At 44.7% G+C, this 19,234-nt stretch overlaps 1 protein-coding gene across 13 annotated transcripts in view; it reads left to right on the top strand.

Annotated features, from left to right (window-relative positions):
• SH2D4A (SH2 domain containing 4A) overlaps positions 1-19,234 on the top strand; it is a 79,977-nt gene that overhangs the window by 25,297 nt on the left and 35,446 nt on the right. For 8 of the 13 annotated variants that reach the window (XM_085004371.1, XM_085004366.1, XM_021077600.2 and 5 more), the window contains one exon: positions 13,816-13,896. The exons of the other annotated variants lie outside the window; for them this stretch is intronic. In XM_085004371.1, coding sequence (XP_084860497.1) covers positions 13,816-13,896 — 81 coding nt within the window. The remainder of the gene's footprint in view (positions 1-13,815; positions 13,897-19,234) is intronic. 13 annotated transcript variants of the gene reach the window in all.

Below are 19,234 nucleotides of genomic sequence, written 5' to 3'. Positions count from 1 at the left end.
ACAGATCCCACGTTGCTGTGGCTGTGGTGTAGGCCAACTGCTGCAAGTCTGATTTGACTCCTAGCCTGGGAACTTCCATATGCTGCAGATGCAGCCCTAAAAAGAGAGAGAGAAAGAAAAGAATACCTCCTTTGTGGAGTTCCCGCTGTGGTACGATGGGATTGGTGGCATCTCTTGAGCACTGGGATGCAGGTTCGATCCCTAGCCTGGCATAGTGGGTTAAAGGATCTGGTGTTGCTGCAGCTGCAGCATAGGTTGCAACTGCAACTCAGATTCAGTCTCTGGCTTGGGAACTCCATATGCCACAAGGCAACCAAAAAATAAAAATAAAAACCTGCCTTATTTTATCACCTTTTTTTGGGTAAAAATTACATGAGCTAGTATATTTGGAAATGTCTGGAAAACTGCAAATCCCAGCACAAATCCAAGGGGTGATCTTTCCTGGAAACACCTGACACCTTGCCGCATCCAAGGGACAGAGTCATATAGCCAGGCTGCACAGTGAGGCTGATGGAGGTGAATTGGTCCTTCCCTGAGCCAGTGTGTATCAGGGGCTCAATCCATGTGATGGTGGGTGTCACGGGGCCACAAGGGAGGCTCCCGACCAGGCCTTGGTCTCTCAGGAGTTAGAGAAAGAAGGGACGCCTCGGAAAGCACTGCAGCATGACAGGACACAATCAAGTTCTGGGTGTGAAGCAGCCGGGCTGGTTAGTGGGAGGCCAGATGGGAGCAGTATGAGGCCTGGGGGGGAGGAATCCGCCGCCAGCATCCTGCCCAGCAGAATGTCAGTGGGAAGAGGGTGAAAAGCATCATATTAGGGCTCCTGGGGCAGCCTGACGGCAGGAGGGCTTTGGCAGGTAAGGCCCATGTGGGAAGGAGTTGAGAGGCCGAGTTATGGAGGAGGAATCAGGCTTGTCCGGTGTTGGTCTTCTGTTGCTGCCCTAGCAAATTACCATAAGTGTTAATGGCCTAAAATAAAACCTGGTTATTATCTCACAGCTCCCTGGGTGGGAACTCTAACCTGGCGTGGCTAAACTAAGTCTTCTGTTTAGGGTCTCAGGAGGCAGAAATTAAAGTGCTGGCCAAGGAAGGGATCTGATCTGGAAGTTTCCATTCTCATTCAAATCATTGGCGAGTGAGCCGCTTAGAGCTGGTTTCTCTGAGGACCAGTCAGCCTGGGGGGACAGTCCTGGGCCTTCTTGTGCTGCCAGCATGGCCCCTAGGAATGGCAGGGGGAGTCTATCTCTTGCTTAGAGTTGAGAGAGATGTTGACATTCTAGAGACTTTACCTATGCTGCTGCATCTCTCAGACTCCAGATGGAGAAAGGTCTTTGCTTTTAAGGGTTCCTGTGATTCGACAGGGCCCACGGGTAGGTAATCCGGGATGGGCACCCGGTTTGAAGGTCCATAGCTGGTAATGAACATGGGCACAGTTCCTTTTCCTATGTAACAACACACAGCCACACATCCCAGGGATGAGGGTGTAGACATTTGGGGGCCATTCTGCCTCCCATATCCCTGCAGGTGGTGGGCTCAGCAGTACAAACCTGACCTCCCTTATCCAAACCCCTGCGCCAGACGTGTTTCAGATTGTCTGAAAGAAATGCTGTGTATACGCTGTTTAGTATATAGTGTCCCCAGCAAGTAATCAGTTACTATAAATAGCCTCATGCACGTTCAAGGCAGCTTTCTCCTCCATGTAAGTTATGTATGTTTAGAGTTTCTTGGATTTCAAAATTGTTAATAAGGGACTGTGGACTTGTGATAGGTTTTTCTTTTTCTCTCTTTCTTTTTCTTTTTTTTTTTTTTTGGCTAATGAGAGCAAGCAAGCATGGGTAAATGCAGTCAGAGAGAGCCAGGTTTTCATTCTCATATGTATCTGTAAGAGTTCATTTTCCTTATCATGAGATTTCCTTATTTTCTTACTTAAGAGGCTTTTTTTTTTTTTTAAACAAATGAATCACCAAAAGCAAGGCTGCCCAGTGAAGTCCGAGATCCCTTGAAACCATGCAGCGGACACAGTGGAAGACTTCTAGTTTGCGAGTGAAGGTTTCCATCCTTCATGACTTGTGACTCTCGACCCAGGTCCTATAAGGAATCAGTTCCCTCCACAAGATAAATCAGCAGCATTGTTTCTTTACAAAGGAAGTCGAGAAAATGTATGAGGATGCTTCCCTAATATCATCTGAGGAAGCTGCAAGAACGTCCCTTGAAGTCTGTCAGTTGTAAGATGCTTTCCTTACCATGAGCCCAGCCGTGGTCCTTCTCATTTTTCAGATGAGGAGGTGGAGGCAGAAGGAGGCTGAGCAGCTTGTACCATCCGAGGATGAGACAGAAAGGATGCCTGGATTAGAGTGTATGGTTTTCCCTTCTGAAAGCGGCTGCCCTCACAAAATACTTGCCCCCTCATTGTTTTTGGCAGTAGCGATGGCTCTTGGGAAACTCAGAAAGGATGTCCTGGTTAATATTCAGTGAGAGTGTTGTGGTTCTCAGTGGATCACAGCGAACACTCTGTGTTGCTGGGGGCCTGTCCCTGAGCTGGGGGTGACGGTAAATAGCAGGATTTTGCTGTCACCCAGCCAGGTTTTGAGACAGGCAGCTTAGAAAGCAGATGTCATTTCCAGGCAGAGACAAGGCTGTTGGGGCATTAATAGGAGCCAGACAAAATGACAGGAGACGCGCCTAAGGAGCAGACGCCCCTCTCCGGGTGGAATTTAGGCAAGAACTAGGGGTGCCCCACAGCTGAGCAGAGATTCCCGAGGGACGCTCTGTGCAGGCAGCCCTCTGATCATGGTCAATGTTTTTCCCCTTCCTGCAGGAGGGTTTGGGAGGGACTAGAACAGGACTGAGTGTGGTCGGGGGAATGGGGATGGGGATGCAGATTCAAAGAGAAGCCCTCATGTGTCTCTGCTTCAGGTGACTTGTAGACTGGGGACTCAGTTGTCAATAGACTGTCCTTGCCCCAAAGGGGACCTTGAATAAAATTAGCTGCTCATTTTAGACTTGATTTCTAGAGAATTCCTTGTTGTTTTTACAAAAGTAGCCTTCAGATTGGACACAGTGCAAAATAGGAGATTTAAAAAAATAGAATGCAAACATCTAGAATTCAAACCATTCCCAAAAAACAAAAAACAAAAAACAAAAAACCAGAAATAAAAAAACAGACATCGAAGCTGGCAGATTAAAAATCTTTGGGCAAGAGTCTTCCCTCATAGTCACATCCTATTTATTTTTTTACTTTTTAGGGCTCACCTGTGGCATATGGAAATTCCCAGGCTAGGGGTCAAATTGGAGCTGCAGCTGCCAGCCTACACCACAGCCAAAGCAACACGGGATCTGAGATGCATTTGCTACCTACACCACAGCTCACAACAACGCTGGATCCTTAACCCACTGAGGAGGCCAGGGATCAAACGGGAATCCTCATGGATACTAGTTTGGCCCATTACTGCTGAGCCACAGTGGGAACTTCCAGTCACATCCTCTTTGACCAGATGGAGTTAGAGATGAGATCTCCTGCCTCTCCCCACCTATGTGCATACATACTTCCAACACTGCCCCAAGGCTCTGGTACCTGCTTGTACATCTGTCACTTCCCTCTAACAACTGATAACAAAAACATGCCACTGAAAATGTGCTTTTTGATTGTAAAGTAGGTGTTGCAACTCTGGTGGCTTCTAGTTGTATTTTTAGACGTTCTAACTCTTAGCATTACATTCCCTTACATCAAGGGCAGTGAAGGTGCACCTGTAAAATGATCTCCTGGCTTCCACTTAGGTTCTCCTCCTTCCACACCCCCTCACCCCTTCCAGACCACGGGGAAGCTCACTGTCCACTCCCTAATCAGCAGTTCTCTAAACCAGGCTTTGGTTGTTTGCCTTCATAAAGGAGAGATTCACAAGCAAAATATGGAGATCAGACCACATAGGGGTGCATGTATCTTTTTCAATGAAAGTTTTGTCCCAATATATGCCCAGAAGTAGGATTGGTGGGTCATATGGTAGTTCTATATTTAGTTTTCTGAGGTATTTCCATACTGTTTTCCATAGTGGTTGTATCAGTTTACCTTTCCGCCAAGAGATGAGACCACTTTAAAAGAATGAAAAAAAATATGCTTGATTGTTACTTTGGACCTTTATTCATCTCTAGGTGCTACTTTGTGGCAACCAAAGTTTCCAGTTCTATGTGGCATAGGCTTTCTTTTTTTCATTTTTTCATTTTCTTTTTTTTCATTATTTTGCAAGGTTGTGATAATTGCTGCTGCTCAACAAAGTGATTTAGTGATACAGGCATTCACGTCCCTTCTCTTTCAGATTCTTTTCCCACATAGATTATCAGAGAATCTTGGGTAGAGTTCCTTGTGCTGTACAGCAGGTCCCCATGCTGGGGGGTGGGGGTGGACTGGGGGTTTGGGATTGGCATTTGCACACTGTGGTGTATGGAATGACTGGCCAAGGGAGACCTTCTGTGTGGTGCAGGCTTTCTGTTGAGAGTCAGAAACAGTATGAGAGCACAGCTCCTTAGATGACTTCATCTTGGTAAGTAGGCGGGGTGGAGAGGCCTGCCCCTCCCCTCAGGGCAGATGCCCAGCACCTGGGTGTGGCAGAGCGGCTGTGGAGCCACTGGCTCTTGTCTGAAGATAGCCCTGTTACTAATCCCCAAGAGGAACTAGGGGCCACTGCAGATAGGATGGGAAAATGCATTCCTGAAATGCAAGCTGGAATTTTTTTTTTTTTTTTTTTTTTTTTTTTTTGCTTTTTAGGGCTGCACCTGCGGCATATGGAAGTTCCCAGCCTAGGGTTCAAATCAGAGCTACAGCTGCCAGCCTACACCACAGCCACAGGAACTCAGGATCCAAGCTGCGTCTGCGACCTCCGCCGCAGCTCATGGCAACACCGGATCCTTAACCCACTGAGCAAGGCCAGGGCTCAAACCTGTATCCTCATGGATTCTAGTCAGGTTCATTACTGCTGAGCCACAACGGGGAACTCTGCAAGCTGGAATTTTGAGGATGGAATTGAATGTGGAGAGAAAAGAGGCAAAACCCTAAACCAGGAACCTTATATTCCCTTCTAGGAGGAAGCATTTCAGTATTATTTTTGTGAGAGGTAAAGTATTGAATATACCAGGTAAAAACAGATGAGGAATTAACTCTGCTCATTTTATTAATTCAGAGTAGAGTCATAATCGGACAACTATATAGTTACCCAAGTAGTTTTCATGTAACTGTAATAAAATTTCATGGTAATTTGTTAAGATAAAATTTTATAGAAGAATCAGAGTTCCCATTGTGGCTCAGCAGGTGTGGCAGTGAAGAGAAAAAAATTTATATAAAAATCACAAAATCCTTAGCCCTTAAAAGCCATTAGCTGTTGCATTTTTTGGCCATACCCACAGCTTGTGGAAGTTCCTGGGCCAGGGATTGAACTGGTGCCACAGCAACAACCTGAGCCACAGCAGTGACAATGCCAGATTTTTAACCCACTGAGCCATCAGGGAACTCCTAGCTGTTGCAATTCAAGGAGTGATATCTTAGGGAGTTCCCCTCATGGCTCAGTGGAAACGAATCTGACTAGAATTCGTGAGGTCACAGGTTCGATCCCTGGCCTCGCCCAGTGGGTTAAGGATCCAGTGTTGCCATGAGCTGTGGTGTAGGTTGGATCCAGTGTTGCTGTGGCTATGGTGTAGGCCAGCTGCTACAGCTCCGATTTGACTCCTAGCCTAGGAACCTCCATAGGCCATGGGAGCATAAAATTTAAAAAATAAAATAAATAAAATATTTTTATGTATTTAACTTAAAAGACAAAAATTTAAAAAATAAAAGCATATAAATAAAGAGTGATATGTTATATTAAAAGCTTAATATAAAGTGAATTACGAAAGAGGAGAACAGTTCTAGTCTTGAGGGTTGTACGTTATGAAGTGGGTAACACAACATCGTTTTGCATGATGCAAGTGATGTTGGCAATGATTCAGTTATCTGATTCACTGGGAGCAATGCATTGGAAAGAAAAATACGGAACCCGGAGTTGTGAATGCAGGGTCCTGTTGGCCTCTCTGGGGTTCAGTTTCCTGGTCTACAAAATGGAAGTTTCAGTAGCTACCTATCACTGGATTGGATGTGAGAATTAGATAAAATAACATATATGAAGGTGTTTAGTCAGGTATTAGGCATGATATAAATTCTATATTCTAATATCATTTAGTGTTAGGTTCCTGTTTTCTGTTACGTCAAGACTTCCCACATCAACCACGTTTTTAAGGCTCTTTGACTATATCCTTCTCCCTCACGTTTGACAATTGTTTCTCTTGGTCCTCTCCTTCGGGGACCATGTATCAGGTGTCTCCCTGGTGAGAATGTAAAAGCAGCCTCTGAAACTCTTTCACATCTGAAACCCTTTGCTCTAACAACCCTTATCGGTTCTGAGTATTGTATGTCCTGAGGGTGTTAGTGACCTGTTCGGCTGTTTGCACACTGCCTGGAGGAGTTGTGGGGAAGGTGTGATGCAAGGGGACAGGTGTTCATCCGGCAGGACAGCTCCATGCTCTGCTCTGCTCAAAATAAACCCAGACACTAAAGACAATGCATTATTTAAAGATGTGTTGGGAGTTCCTGTTGTGGCTCAGCGGATTAAGAACGTGACTAGTAGCCATGAGGATGTGGGTTCATTCCCTGGCCTTGCTCAGTGGGTTAAGGAGCCACTTAACCGGCTCATTGCTGTGAGCTGTGGTGTAGGTGGCAGACGTGGCTTGGATCTGGTGTTGCTGTGGCTGTGGCATAGGCTGGCAGTTGCAGCTCTGATTGGACCCCAGCCTGGGAACTTCCATATGCCGTGGGTTCAGCCCTAAAAAGACTAAAATAAAATAAAGTAAAATTAAATTAAATTAAAAAATAAAATAAAATGATGTGTCATAAAATTACACATCATGTTAGAGTCCGCTGCATTTTCAAGTCAGGCTCTCCAGAAGTCTCTGTGCATAGATTTTGCTAAGAACAATGTTAGAGAAATGGGGCAAAGATTCCCTGGAGTCCATTGTCTTGATTCATGTTTCTGTAACATCTCTCCACAGGGACCATGCACCATATTTTCAACAGGAAAATCAATTGTCCCATTTTCATCTTGTTAGTCTGGAAAGTAGCTCCACTTTTTCTATGTTATTATTCTTGGGAAATAGCTCCACTTTCTCTATGTTATTATTCTTGGTAACTTTATCAAAGCACAGTTTCATGAGAGTTCCCTGGTGGCTAATGGGTTAAGGATCCAGTGTTGTCACTGCTGTGGCTTCGGTCACTGCTGTGGTACACATTCATTCCCTGGACTGGGAACTTCCACATGCCTCTAGGGCTGCCCAAAAAAGCATAGTTTCATTATCCTGCCTCTCTCACTATTTTAGAAAGGGAAAAAAAAAAAATCTGGATCCCAGTTTGCTCAAAAGCTTACCGTTACAGTCATCATTGGGAAATAACCCCCTACCCTCAACCCCTTTTTTCATGGCCGTACCCACGACAAATGGAAATTCCCAGTCCAGGGACTAAATCTGAGCTTGCAACTGCAACCTACGATGCTGTGCCAATGCCAGATCCTTTAACCCACTGTGCCAGGCCAGGAATTGAAACTGCACCTCCACAACAACCCAGGCCGTTGCAGTCAGATTCTTAACTCATTGCGCCACAGCAGGAACTCCAGGGAAATTCCCATTTTATTTAAACTGGCTGGGAGAAGGATGATCTAACTATTCCAGCGACCTGGTTAGCAAAATGGGTGTACAGACCACTGGTTTTTGGAGAATTTGCATTCAGTCTCTCTTATTAGTATTAAAACTAGACTGAATACTTCTTTTAAAATTTTTAGTGGAATATCGTTGACTTACAAATTTACATTAGTTTCAAGTGTACACCAAGGTAAATCAGCTATGCATATACATATATCCATTCCTTTTCAGAGTCTTTTCCCATGGAGGTTATTACAGAGTATTGAGTAGATTACCCTGTGCTGTACAGTAGGTCCTTACTACCCGTCTATTTTATATATAGTAGTGTGCATGGAAAGTGTTCTTGAATTTAGAGTGTGTTCATTCATTCACCAATTATTTATTGAGGTCCTACCCAGTCACTGTTCTCTTTGCTGAGGTTCCAGTTAACAGGGAATTAATTAAGCTGAAATGGTCTTTGCCCTCATGGAGGCTTTTATTCTGACCATCGGTTTAGTAAGGAATACCATGCAACTGAAGCAGTGTAAGAACAGGATGAGCGAATACTTAACCTAGCAATTTGTTTTCAAATGTAAGCTCTTGATCTTAGCCTCTTAATTCATCTTTTTCTTCTTCACCATAAAAAAAAATTGAGTGCTAAAAATATTGTGTTTATTGGAGCTTTTGGATTTAATTTGAAATTAAAGGCTCTGGACATTTGTTTGATTGCACAGTCCTACTTTTAAACAGAGTGAATATTAGGTTAGAAGAGAGAATGAATCACTTTTCAAATCACTTTAAAAAGTGAATATGGTCAGAATAATCCTTGTACACATATAGTCTCTGGAGGAAATACAGTTTGTCACCATGTTGCTAGTAGAGTCTTTTGTTAACCCACTGCTTATGTAGATTTGAATTGCCATCCTTCTAAATTCAATGATAATTTATATATGATACATAACATACTTATATATATTGTAGTATAAATATGTTTTATATATCAATATATACATATACACGTATGTGTGTGTGTCTAAATCCTTTGTCAGTATGGAGGGGCTGCACTTCTAAACTGACTGAAGTCTGCGCTGAGCAGACATGTGACCATTCTGACTTGGTGTCTGCAGGAAGTCTGTAGCTTCTGATGTCATTGACTTCCAAGTTTTCCCTTTATTTTTTGGAGCTTTTGCATAAATATTCTACAGCAGTTTTTATTTTTATTTACTTAGTGAGTTAGTTTTTCCTTTTACGGCTGCAGCTGCGGCATATGGAAGTTCCTAGGCTAGGGGTTGAATCAGAGCTGCAGCTGCTGGTCTACATCATAGCCATAGCAATGGAAACACCGGATCCAAGCCACATCTGCAACTTACACCACAGCTCGCAGCAATACCAGATCCTTAACCCCCTGAGCAAGGCCAGGGATTGAACATGAGTCCTCAAGAAATGTCAGGTTCTTAACCTGCTGAGCCACAGTGGGAACTCCCTGCAGTTTTTATTTTGAACTAAAGCAAAAAGGAAGCAGATACAATTGCTTTAACTCTACCTGTAGAGTTTGAGCAGCTGCAGAAGTGTCTGTTGAAGAGATGGGAGGGGACTGCCATGGCTTCCGTGCAGGTGTTCTCTCTGGAACACCCCGCAGAAGGAGCAGGCCATAGTCATGGAGAGGGTGTGGCTTTAGTCTCTGCTTTCCTACCTATGAACAGGTTGCCTTACCTTTTTGACAAAGAGATAATACTTGCTCTGACACCCTTGTGGTGTTGATCAAAGGTCAAATGGTATATGAAAGTGCTTTGTTGGCAGGTTAGGTGAGTAGTTTTCCAGCCTTTCTGGTGTTACAAGTTGGAATAAGTAAAGCGTATGTTCCCTGGAACAAAGCTGTGCGTGGCAGCTTTGGAGAGGCTATGACACCCTCTCCAAGATGCCTCTTCACCTTTAAGCTGGGGACATTCCTGGGGTTTCCCTGTGCTGTTGGCATCATGGATCACTACTTCTGAGCCACCATCTAGCTGTTTTCTAGTAAAGAACATCTCTTGGCTCACACTACCTTCAGGCTATGACCTTGTACTTGATGTGTTTCATGGATTTGTAAACAGGCAAGTGTATCTGAGTGAACCTGCTCTACACAAGTCTTTTTTTCCCCTTCTTTTTAAGGCCACACCTGCGACACACAGAAGTTCCCAGGCTAGGGTACAAATCAGAGCTGCAGCTGCTGGCCTATGCCACAGCCACAGCAACACCAGATCTGAGCGGAATCTGCAACCTGCGTTGCAACTGGTGGTAATACTGGATCCTCAACCCACTGAGCGAGGCCAGGGAGCGAACCTTCATCCTCATGGACACTATGTTGGGTTTTTATTTTTTTTTTTTTTGTCTTTTTGTCTTTGTCTTTGTTGTTGTTGTTGTTGTTGCTATTTCTTGGGCGGCTCCCGCGGCATATGGAGGTTCCCAGGCTAGGGGTTGAATCGGAGCTGTAGCCAACGGCCTACGCCAGAGCCACAGCAACGCGGGATCTGAGCCGTGTCTGCAACCTACACCACAGCTCACGGCAACGCCGGATCGTTAACCCACTGAGCAAGGGCAGGGACCGAACCCGCAACCACATGGTTCCTAGTCGGATTCGTTGACCACTGCGCCACAACGGGAACTCCTTTTTTTTAATTTTTTTTGTCTTTTTGTCTTTGTTGTTGTTGTTGTTGTTGTTGTTGCTATTTCTTGGGTATGTTGGGTTTTTAACCAGCTGAGCCACAACGTGAACTCCCTGCACAAGTCTTGATTAATGTCACATTATTTTAATGCTTTGGGATAAGAACGAATCTTTGTAAATGTGTCTCTTAGTGTGTATGAATCGTTTTAGACATATGGAAGGATTTGAATAGAGCATTGATCTCTGGGGTGGTTGTTAAACTAATCAATTATTTATGCTAGAACTCTTCTACTCAAGAACCAACTTGTGAGCTTTCGTGCAATGAAAACAAACCTAAAACTTCAAAGAAAGGATGCCATCTCTGACTGGCACCAGTAGGTGGCGGTAATGGTCACAGAGGTCCCTTAGTTTGGGCATCAGGTCCTTCTCATTGTCTGATTCCTGTGTCTGTGCTCACATTTGAGTTATATTTAGAATATCAATAACTGCGTAGTATCTGACAAGTGCAGAAGCAGTGAGCCTGTTGAAAATGCCATAAGAAAGGGCACACGACAATGATAGGAAAAATTCAGAGAGTAATTTTTGAAAAAGCAAGTGGTGGAGTTCCTGTTGTGGCTCAGTGGGTTAAGGACACAATGTTGTGTGGATGTGGGTTGGATGCTGGCCTCGCTTAATGGGTTAAGGATCTGACGTTGTTGCAAGGTCGCAGGTACAGCTCAGATCTGGCGTTGCTATGGCTATGGCACAGCTGGCAGCTGTGGTTCTGATTTAGCCCCTTGCCTGCACTTCCACATGCTGCAGGTGCAGCCGGTAAAAAAGAAAAAAAAATTAAAAAATGAAAAAGGAAGTGGTGAGAAAATGTTATGTGTGTCCATGAGATGGATAGGTCAATGGAAGGGCTAACTCTAAAGAACAAAGAATAACCATAGAGTATGTTTTAGGTGTTGTGCCCATGTAGATGACAACAGTTGGCAAGAGATGGGCGAAAGTGTTTGACAAAGTAGACCATGTTCCAGAATATATGGGTTAGAAGACACATGTTTGTAGCCTGACGCTAATTCAGGAAACAACTAAGAGCTTTTCAAGGGTTTAAGGCTGGAATTCCCGCCATGGCTCAGCAGTAATGAATCCAACTAGTATCCATGAGGATGTGATTTAGATCTCTGCCCTCGTCCCTCAGTGGGTTAAGGATCCGGTGTTGCCATGAGCTGTGGTATAGGTCACAGACATGGCTTGGATCCCGAGTGGCTGTAGCGTAGGTGGCAGCTACAGCTCGATTCGACCCCTAGCCTGGGAACTTGCATGTACCCAGAGATGTGGCCCTAAAAAAAAAAAAAAAAAAAAGAAAGACACACACACACACAAAGTCTGATCATGGGGGAGGTGCTGCTGACAAAAAGAGCTTAGCTTGGTCCTAAGCTCTGCTGGTGGCAAAGGCCCAGGTCCCTCTGCAGCAAACCCATGGGGAGGCGGGGGCTGCAGCGCCATCTGCAGCATCTGAGGAGCTTTCAGCAGAACACAGTTACCTGCCACTTTGTCAACATAGATGACACTGATCCTTTTTGCAAAATGGTGCCTCTCAGATCTGACATCATTGAGGGAAGGGAGAGAGAGCCTGTTTTTAAAGCTCACACTTCTTCTGGTGGAAATGTATTCGGAGGCCACACACCGAAGCCCTTCAAAGCCATGTTGGACTTTTGAACAGACTTGGCACAACCTGTAGGAAGAGCTCCACTCTGCTCACAAACAGAGGAGTTGGTTACTGTATTGTTTTGTCTTAGATGCATAGCAGCTACATATCCTTTTATAATATTAAAATAAGGGGAAAATGAGACAGAATATGGCAGGTAACAGTGGTGAAACCTATAAGATTCGTGACTTTGCCAAGTAACAGGTATAAGGAATCCTTACACCTGGAGTTCCTGTCGTGGCTCAGTGGTCAGCAAACCCGACTAGTATCCATGAGGACACGGGGCGGGTTCAATTCCTGGCCTCACTCAGTGGGTTAAGGGTCCAGTATTGCCTTGAGCTGTGCTGCAGGTCGAAGATGAGGCTTAGATCCTCCATTGTTGTGGCTGTGGTGTAGGCTGGCAGCTACAGCTCCAATTTGACCTCTAGCCTGGGAACCTCCATATGCTGCAGGTGCAGCCCTGGAGGTTCCAAAAACAACAACAACAACAACAAAAAGAAATCCTTAGACCTCATTTTCCTGTCCTTACACTGTTGGCATAGTGTGGTTTTTTTAAATGCAAAAATCATAAACTCTGGCACGGGCCAGCTGCATGGTGTCAGCGAGCCTCTGAGGTTTGGTTTCTTTTTTCTTTTTCTTTTTATGGCTCTGATGGACCTGTAAGCAAGTCACTTTCTCTTTTTCTTAAAATTTATGTGGACAGGACGAAAGGTGGTCATTTTATGCTTAATACGAGCCTCTCTTGTGAGCTTTTAAATGTTTCTTTGTGGTCTAAAACTATCATTTAATTTGGATACTCCCCTACTGCTGTTTTCTTTTCTTTTTTTTTTTTAGGGCTGCACCCACGGCATATGGAAGTTCCCAGGCTAGGGGTCCAATCAGAGTTGCAAATGCCGCCTGTGCAACAGCCACAGCAACGCAGGATCTGAGCCACATTTGTGACCTATACTGCAGCTCACGGCAACACTGGATCCTTTAACCCGCTGAGCGAGGCCAGGGATCAAACCTGCATCCTCACAGGGACTATATCGGGTTCTTAACCCACTGAGCTGCAGTGGAAATTCTGAGAATCAGTGTCTTCTGGAAATAGGCGTGTTGCCTGTCCATCAGTGAGCTTGTGGAGAATGCAGGTAATACTCACTAAGGCCCAGACATAGAGCCTGTTCCTAACAGGCTCCTTGGACCAGCAGCCATCAGTGGAATCAGCACTAACCGGACTCCCATAATCAAAAAAAGACCTCAGGAGTTCCCCTTGTGGCTCAGCAGTTAATGAACTCAAACCCGACTAGGATCCATGGGAGCACAGGTTCGATCACTGGCCTTACTCAGTGGGTTGAGGGTCCAGCGTTGCCGTGAGCTGTTGTGTAGGTCACAGACTCGGCTTCGATCCTGCATTGCTGTGGCTGTGGTGTAGGCTGGCAGCCACAGCTCTGATTTGACCCCTAGTCTGGAAACTTCCATGTGCAACAGGTGTGGCCCCCAAAAAGAAGAAAAAGAGAAAGAGGAAGAAGAGAATTGAAATTAAAGAGTGATGTCGATGCTTAAGGTCATCCCAGGGGTCCTGGGAACAGGACACGTGCAGACCCCCAGCTCCCAGCTCCTGGGCAGGAATTCACGCGTTTGCCGTGTCCTCAGGATTGGCTCAGGGACCCCACATGCTGGTGGGAAGCTTGGCTGGATCCAGGTGTGGGGATGGGGACAGCTTAAAGGGAACGTTAACACAAAGTAAGCACCAACATCTGAAATCACATTGCAGCTCTAAATGGCATAAAATGTGTTTCATTTCTAGTCACCCTCCAGTTCCTCAAGAAATATTCAACAAATGTTGGCAGATTCCATCAGTCGGATGAAGGAATATGGATTTCTCCAGGTAAAAGCCCACAATCCATCTCCGGGGGCTAAATGCATGGCCGTTTCCAGTAATGTTTCAGAGATTGGTTTATTAGTCTCACAAGTGAAACCCAGCGGTGGAATGTGAGCTCTGTCTTCGAAAGGCTTGTGAACGTGGCTGTTCATCTTTACCTGTTTATCTAGAGCTGGAAGGGTCTCGAGTATCATGGAAAGGACAGATGCCAAGGCCTATCTGCTCAGCTCCTCCCTGAAGATCTGAAGCAGAGACAGTGCCTGGGCTGCTGCGCATGCTGAGGGAGCCCGATTCCAGAGAGAGATAGATGAAGCATGAAACTTGGCAAAAATTGGAGTTCCCATTGTGGCTTAGTGGGTTAGGAACCCAACATAGTGTCCATGAGGATGTGGGTTTGATCCCTGGCCTCGTTCCATGGGTTAAGGACCCGGCATTGCCAAGAGCTGCAGTGTGGGTTGCAGATGTGGCTCAGATCTGGCATGGCTGTGGCATAAGCCGGCAGCTGCAGCTCCAATTCAGTACCTAGCCTGCGAATTTCTAAATGCTGCAGTTGTGGCCATAGAAAAAAAAAAAAAAAGGAAGAAAGAAAGAAAGAGAGAAAGAAAGAAGAAACTTGGCAGAAATAGTGAATTCAGATTAAGTGCCTGGGTGCCCACTGTTTTCTGGGCCTGTCCCTTTGTGATGCGTGGGGCCTCCCACAGGGCCTACACATCACAAAGGGATTCCAGGGCCTCCCAAGCCTGGAATCTCCTGGTCTATCCAGATAGAGCCTCTCACTCCCTCATCCTGCTGCATTTCTCTATCCACTGCTCACAGTAACTGTGGCAGAGACTGGAGACCGCTTAGGGTTTGAGCAACAGAAGGTCTGAAAAAGTGGAGTAAGAGATGAAGCTGTAAAAAGAAGGTTCTGGTGGCCGCAGGCTGGGATGGAGGCTATGCTGGACGCAGCCCGGGTTCCTGTGGACGGTGTGACCGACTCCTTGACTCCTCTGTAGGGCTGACCTGAGCTGGAGAGCTAGCAGGTCTGAGACTTAAATTGGGGGAAGTTTGGTGGTATGGGCCTGGTGTCCTCCTGCTGATGGAATATGTGCCTCTTTCTAAAATATCAGCAATAGAGTCTCTAAAGGAACTTTCCAGTAACACTACCCTGATGCCATTATGTCATTTTTTAGTTTGTTTGTTTTTTTAGGTCCATACCTGTGTGGAAGTTCCCAGGCTAGGGGTCTAATCAGAGTTGCAGCTGCCAGCCTACACCACAGCCACAGCAACACCAGATCCAAGCTGCGTCTGTGACCTACACCACAGCTCATGGCAACATCAGATGGATCCTTAACCCACTGAGTGAGGCCAGGGATCGAGCCTGCATCCTCATGGATGCTAGTTGGGTTCATAACCCACTGAGGCACAGCAGGAACTCCCTGGCATTACGTTGTTGTAAGTGAGGACAGGTGAGGACAGAAGATCTGGTTGTTCCTCCAGACAGCTTGTGTTGGGTCCCTCCTGTGTGCCAGGCTCTGCTGTGGGTGCTGGCGACACAGTAACAAAGCAAAGTCTTTGGGCGCCGTATAATGGGGAAACAGATGATCAGTCTGTGTGACGTCAGGCAGTCCTAAGAGCCCTGGAGGAAAAAGGTGCAGGATTGAGGAACTGAGAATGTGCAGAGAGTGGGAGCTGGGTTGGTTTTATTTTTTTCATTTTTAAAGTTTTTTTGAAGTATAGTTGATTTTACAGAAATGTTATGATAATTTCTGCTGCACAACAAAGTGATTCAGTGATACATGTACACACATCCACTCTTTTCCAGATTCTTTTCCCATATAGATTATCACAGAATATTGGGTAGAGTTCCCTGTGCTCTAGAGCAGATCCCTGTTGGCCAAGCATTCTGTATACCTCAGTGTGCATATGCCAGTCCCAAACCCCCAGTCCATCCCTCCCACCCCCCACCACCTGTCTTCTCTGGAGAGTTGGTTTTTATAGCGGTGGCCAGAGAGGGGTGCTATGAGAAGGCGATATTGGGGCGGGGGGAGAAGGCAGTATTGGAGCAGAGATCTGAAGAATCAGGGAGAGGTGACGGGGGAAAGTATGTTCCAGGCAGAGGGAACAGCACATATGAGGGCACAGAGGCAGGAGCTCTTGGACCTGGTGGAGGAGGCACAGAAGTCAGTAAATGTGGTGAGGGGCTGAGGAGGGAAGTGGAGGGGAGCGTTTGGTTTTTTATAATATTGAGAAAAGGGAGGGGCTTAGCTCTAGGTAGGGAAAGAATGTAAGAAAAAAAAAGGCTGAGCCACCCTGGCCCTGGGCATCTGGACCAGTGTCCAGCTTGGCCCCACTGACCCTCTGCTCCCCGGCCTTCACCAGAATTTTCCCACCCTGAATAGCAGAACACTTCTAAAGAGGAAATGATGGTTTTCTATGTAGAGAAAGCAAAGAGCAACTAGTAAAGATTTTTCTAAAAGTAAATTTTGTGGAGGAATCCTTAGCGAAATGGGACAAATCCTGGCGCGTTTCAGCCACTTTGAATAAGAATGGCAGCCAGGGCCAGATCTCATCTGCTATTACTCTGTGAAACTCAGTAATTTTGTCGCCTTTTCTCACTATGCCCACAGGGCAGATGAACAAGTCATGGAACTTACCAAACACAGCGCTCTCAGACAGTGGGGCATCGTCTCAGCAACCAGTACCCGCCTGAATGGTTATTTACGTCATGTGGTTCCTTAAGGAGACTCACTTTGTAAACTCCTTGCTTTTCCTAAGCAACAGTATCCACAATAGCATTGTTGAACTTGATAACCATATTTCTTCTAATCATTTAAAATCATTTAAAAATATGCATGTGGGAGTTCCTGTTGTGGCTCAGCAGGTTAAGAACCTGACGTAGTGTGAGGATGCAGGTTCCGTCCCTGGCCTCTATCAGTGGACTAAGGATCCAGCATTGCTGTAAGCTGTGCTTTAGGTCACAGTTGTGGCTCAGATCTGGTGTTGCTGTAGATGTGGCATAAACCTCGGCTGTAGCTCTGATTAGACCTCAGCCCAGGAACTTCCATATGCTTAAGGTGCAGCTGTAAAAAGAAACATTTAAAAAAAAAAAAAAATATATATATATATATATATGCATGTGAAAGAAAAACAGATCTCCACTTTGAAGTTTTTTCTGTTAAAGCACAGAAATTTCTACCAGTACTTTAGATATGTTTCAGGCTTAAAAACAGCTTCAGTGAGGCTATGGGTATGGCAGATTTTTTTTTTTTTTTTTTGGCTATGCACAAGGCATGCAGAAATTCCCAGGCTGGGGATTGAACCCAAGTCACAGCACTGACAACAACAGATCTCTAAATGCTAGGCCATCAGGGAACCCCAGCAATAGCAAATCTTAACAGTTATTTCAAATACGAAAAGTTGTTCTTTGGTTTTTTTATAATATTGAGAAAAGAGAGGGGCTTAGCTCTAGGCAGGAAAAGAATATAAGAAAAAAAAAAAAGTGAAAACAAACCGCAGGGGTTTCGCTATATCTGAGGTGAAGTGCATTTTATAAATTATCTCTATCTTCTGTCTTAACCGTGATTGATGACTTGCCGCAGCGATTGAAACCAAATCCACAGCATCGAGGTTTATATTTTAGTTGCACTGAAATAATTAAACCCTAAGAAAGTCTTTATCTTTCCATAGGAAAACACAAAAGAACAAAAGCATCATTTTTCTGGAGCTGAGTGACGCAAGGCCAGTCTTTCCCTGACCCTCAGCCAGTTGACCAGACTTTTACTTGTGCACCAAGTTGTAAATTCACTTTTCTCATGAGCACTCACAAGGCTATCCTCAAATAAACAAAGGGCTTTTTTCTTCTTTTTTGGCTGCCCTGTGGCATATGGAGCTCTCAGGCCAGGGGTCAGATCCGAGCCTCAGTCTCCACCTAAGCTGAAGCTGCGGCAATGCCAATCCTCTACCCATTGTACCAGGCAGGGGATCGAACCCACATCCCAGTGTTCCTGAAACACCGCCAATCCCGTTGTGCCATGGTGGGAGCTCCAACAAATGACTTTTTAAGTGATTTGATGTGTTGGTTTTCTCTCTGCTTAAAATCAAATTCCCTTGAATGTACTTAATGCTACAGAACTGTATGTGTCAAGATGGCTAAGATGGTAAACTTAGTGTTATGAATATTTTACCAGTTTTAAAAAATGTTAAAAATGTTAATTTTTACATTTTAGATATATATATATATTTACCATAAATAATGTAAGTCCACTATACTTCAATTAAAAAATTCCCCTTTTGGAGTCCCCGTCGTGGCTCAGTGGTTAACGAATCTGACTAGCAACCATGAGGTTGTGGGTTCAATCCCTGGCCTTGCTCAGTGGGTTCAGGATCTGGCATTGCCATGAGCTGTGGTGTAGGTTGCAGATGCTGCTCGGATCCCACGTTGCTGTGGCTCTGGCGTAGGCCAGTGGCTACAGCTCCTATTAGACCCCTGTTCTAGGAACCTCCATATGCCACAGGAATGGCCCCAGAAAAGGCAAAAAAGACCAAAATAAATAAATAAATAAATCCCCTTTTAAGAAAGACTCAGGTTTCTTATTCTGTATTTTCCCTTCTCAAAAAGAATGTTTTTAAAGGATATTTGGGGGGTTTTCCTGTTTTTTTTTTTAAATTGAAGTATAGTTGATTTACAATGTTGTGTTAGTTTCAGGTGTGCAGCAAAGTCATTCAGTTATTTTTTTTTTTTAGATTATGTTTTCCATTACAGGTTATTACAAGATATCAAATATAATTCCTGTACTATATAGTAAATCCTTGTTTTATATCTATTTTATCTACAGTAGTACACATCTGTTAACCCTATACTCCAAATTTATCGCTCCCTGCCACCCTCTCCTCTTTGGTAACCATGATTTTGTTTTCTACATCTGTGATTCTATTTGTTTTTATATGCATTTGTATTATTTTTAGATTCCACATATAATATGATATCATATGGTATTTGTTCACTTAGTATGATCATCTCTAGGTCCATCCTTGTTGCTGAAAATGGCATTATTTCATCACTTTTTTTATAGCTGAGTAAGAGTCCATTTTATACACACACACACACACACACACACACACGTATATACACACACCTCATCTTCTTAAGCCAGTTGTCTGTTATGGGCACTTAGACTGTTTTCATGTCTTGGCTGTCGTAAATAGTGCTGCTATGAACGTAGTGGTGCGTGTATCTTTTTGAATTACAGTTTTCTCCATATATATATATGCTCAGAGTGGGATTGCTAGGTCACATGGGAGCTCTATTTTTAGTTTTTTTAAAGAACCTCCATCCTGTTCTCCACAGTGGCTGCACCAATTT

This window comes from Sus scrofa, chromosome 17 (genome assembly GCF_054392235.1).
Source record: "Sus scrofa isolate SSC_HxYL_T2T_F1_AM1 chromosome 17, Sscrofa_HxYL_maternal_Yorkshire_Landrace_v2.0, whole genome shotgun sequence".
NCBI lineage: Eukaryota > Metazoa > Chordata > Mammalia > Artiodactyla > Suidae > Sus > Sus scrofa.
Note: the sequence above shows the minus strand (reverse complement) of the source record. Positions and strands in the feature narration are given on the sequence as shown.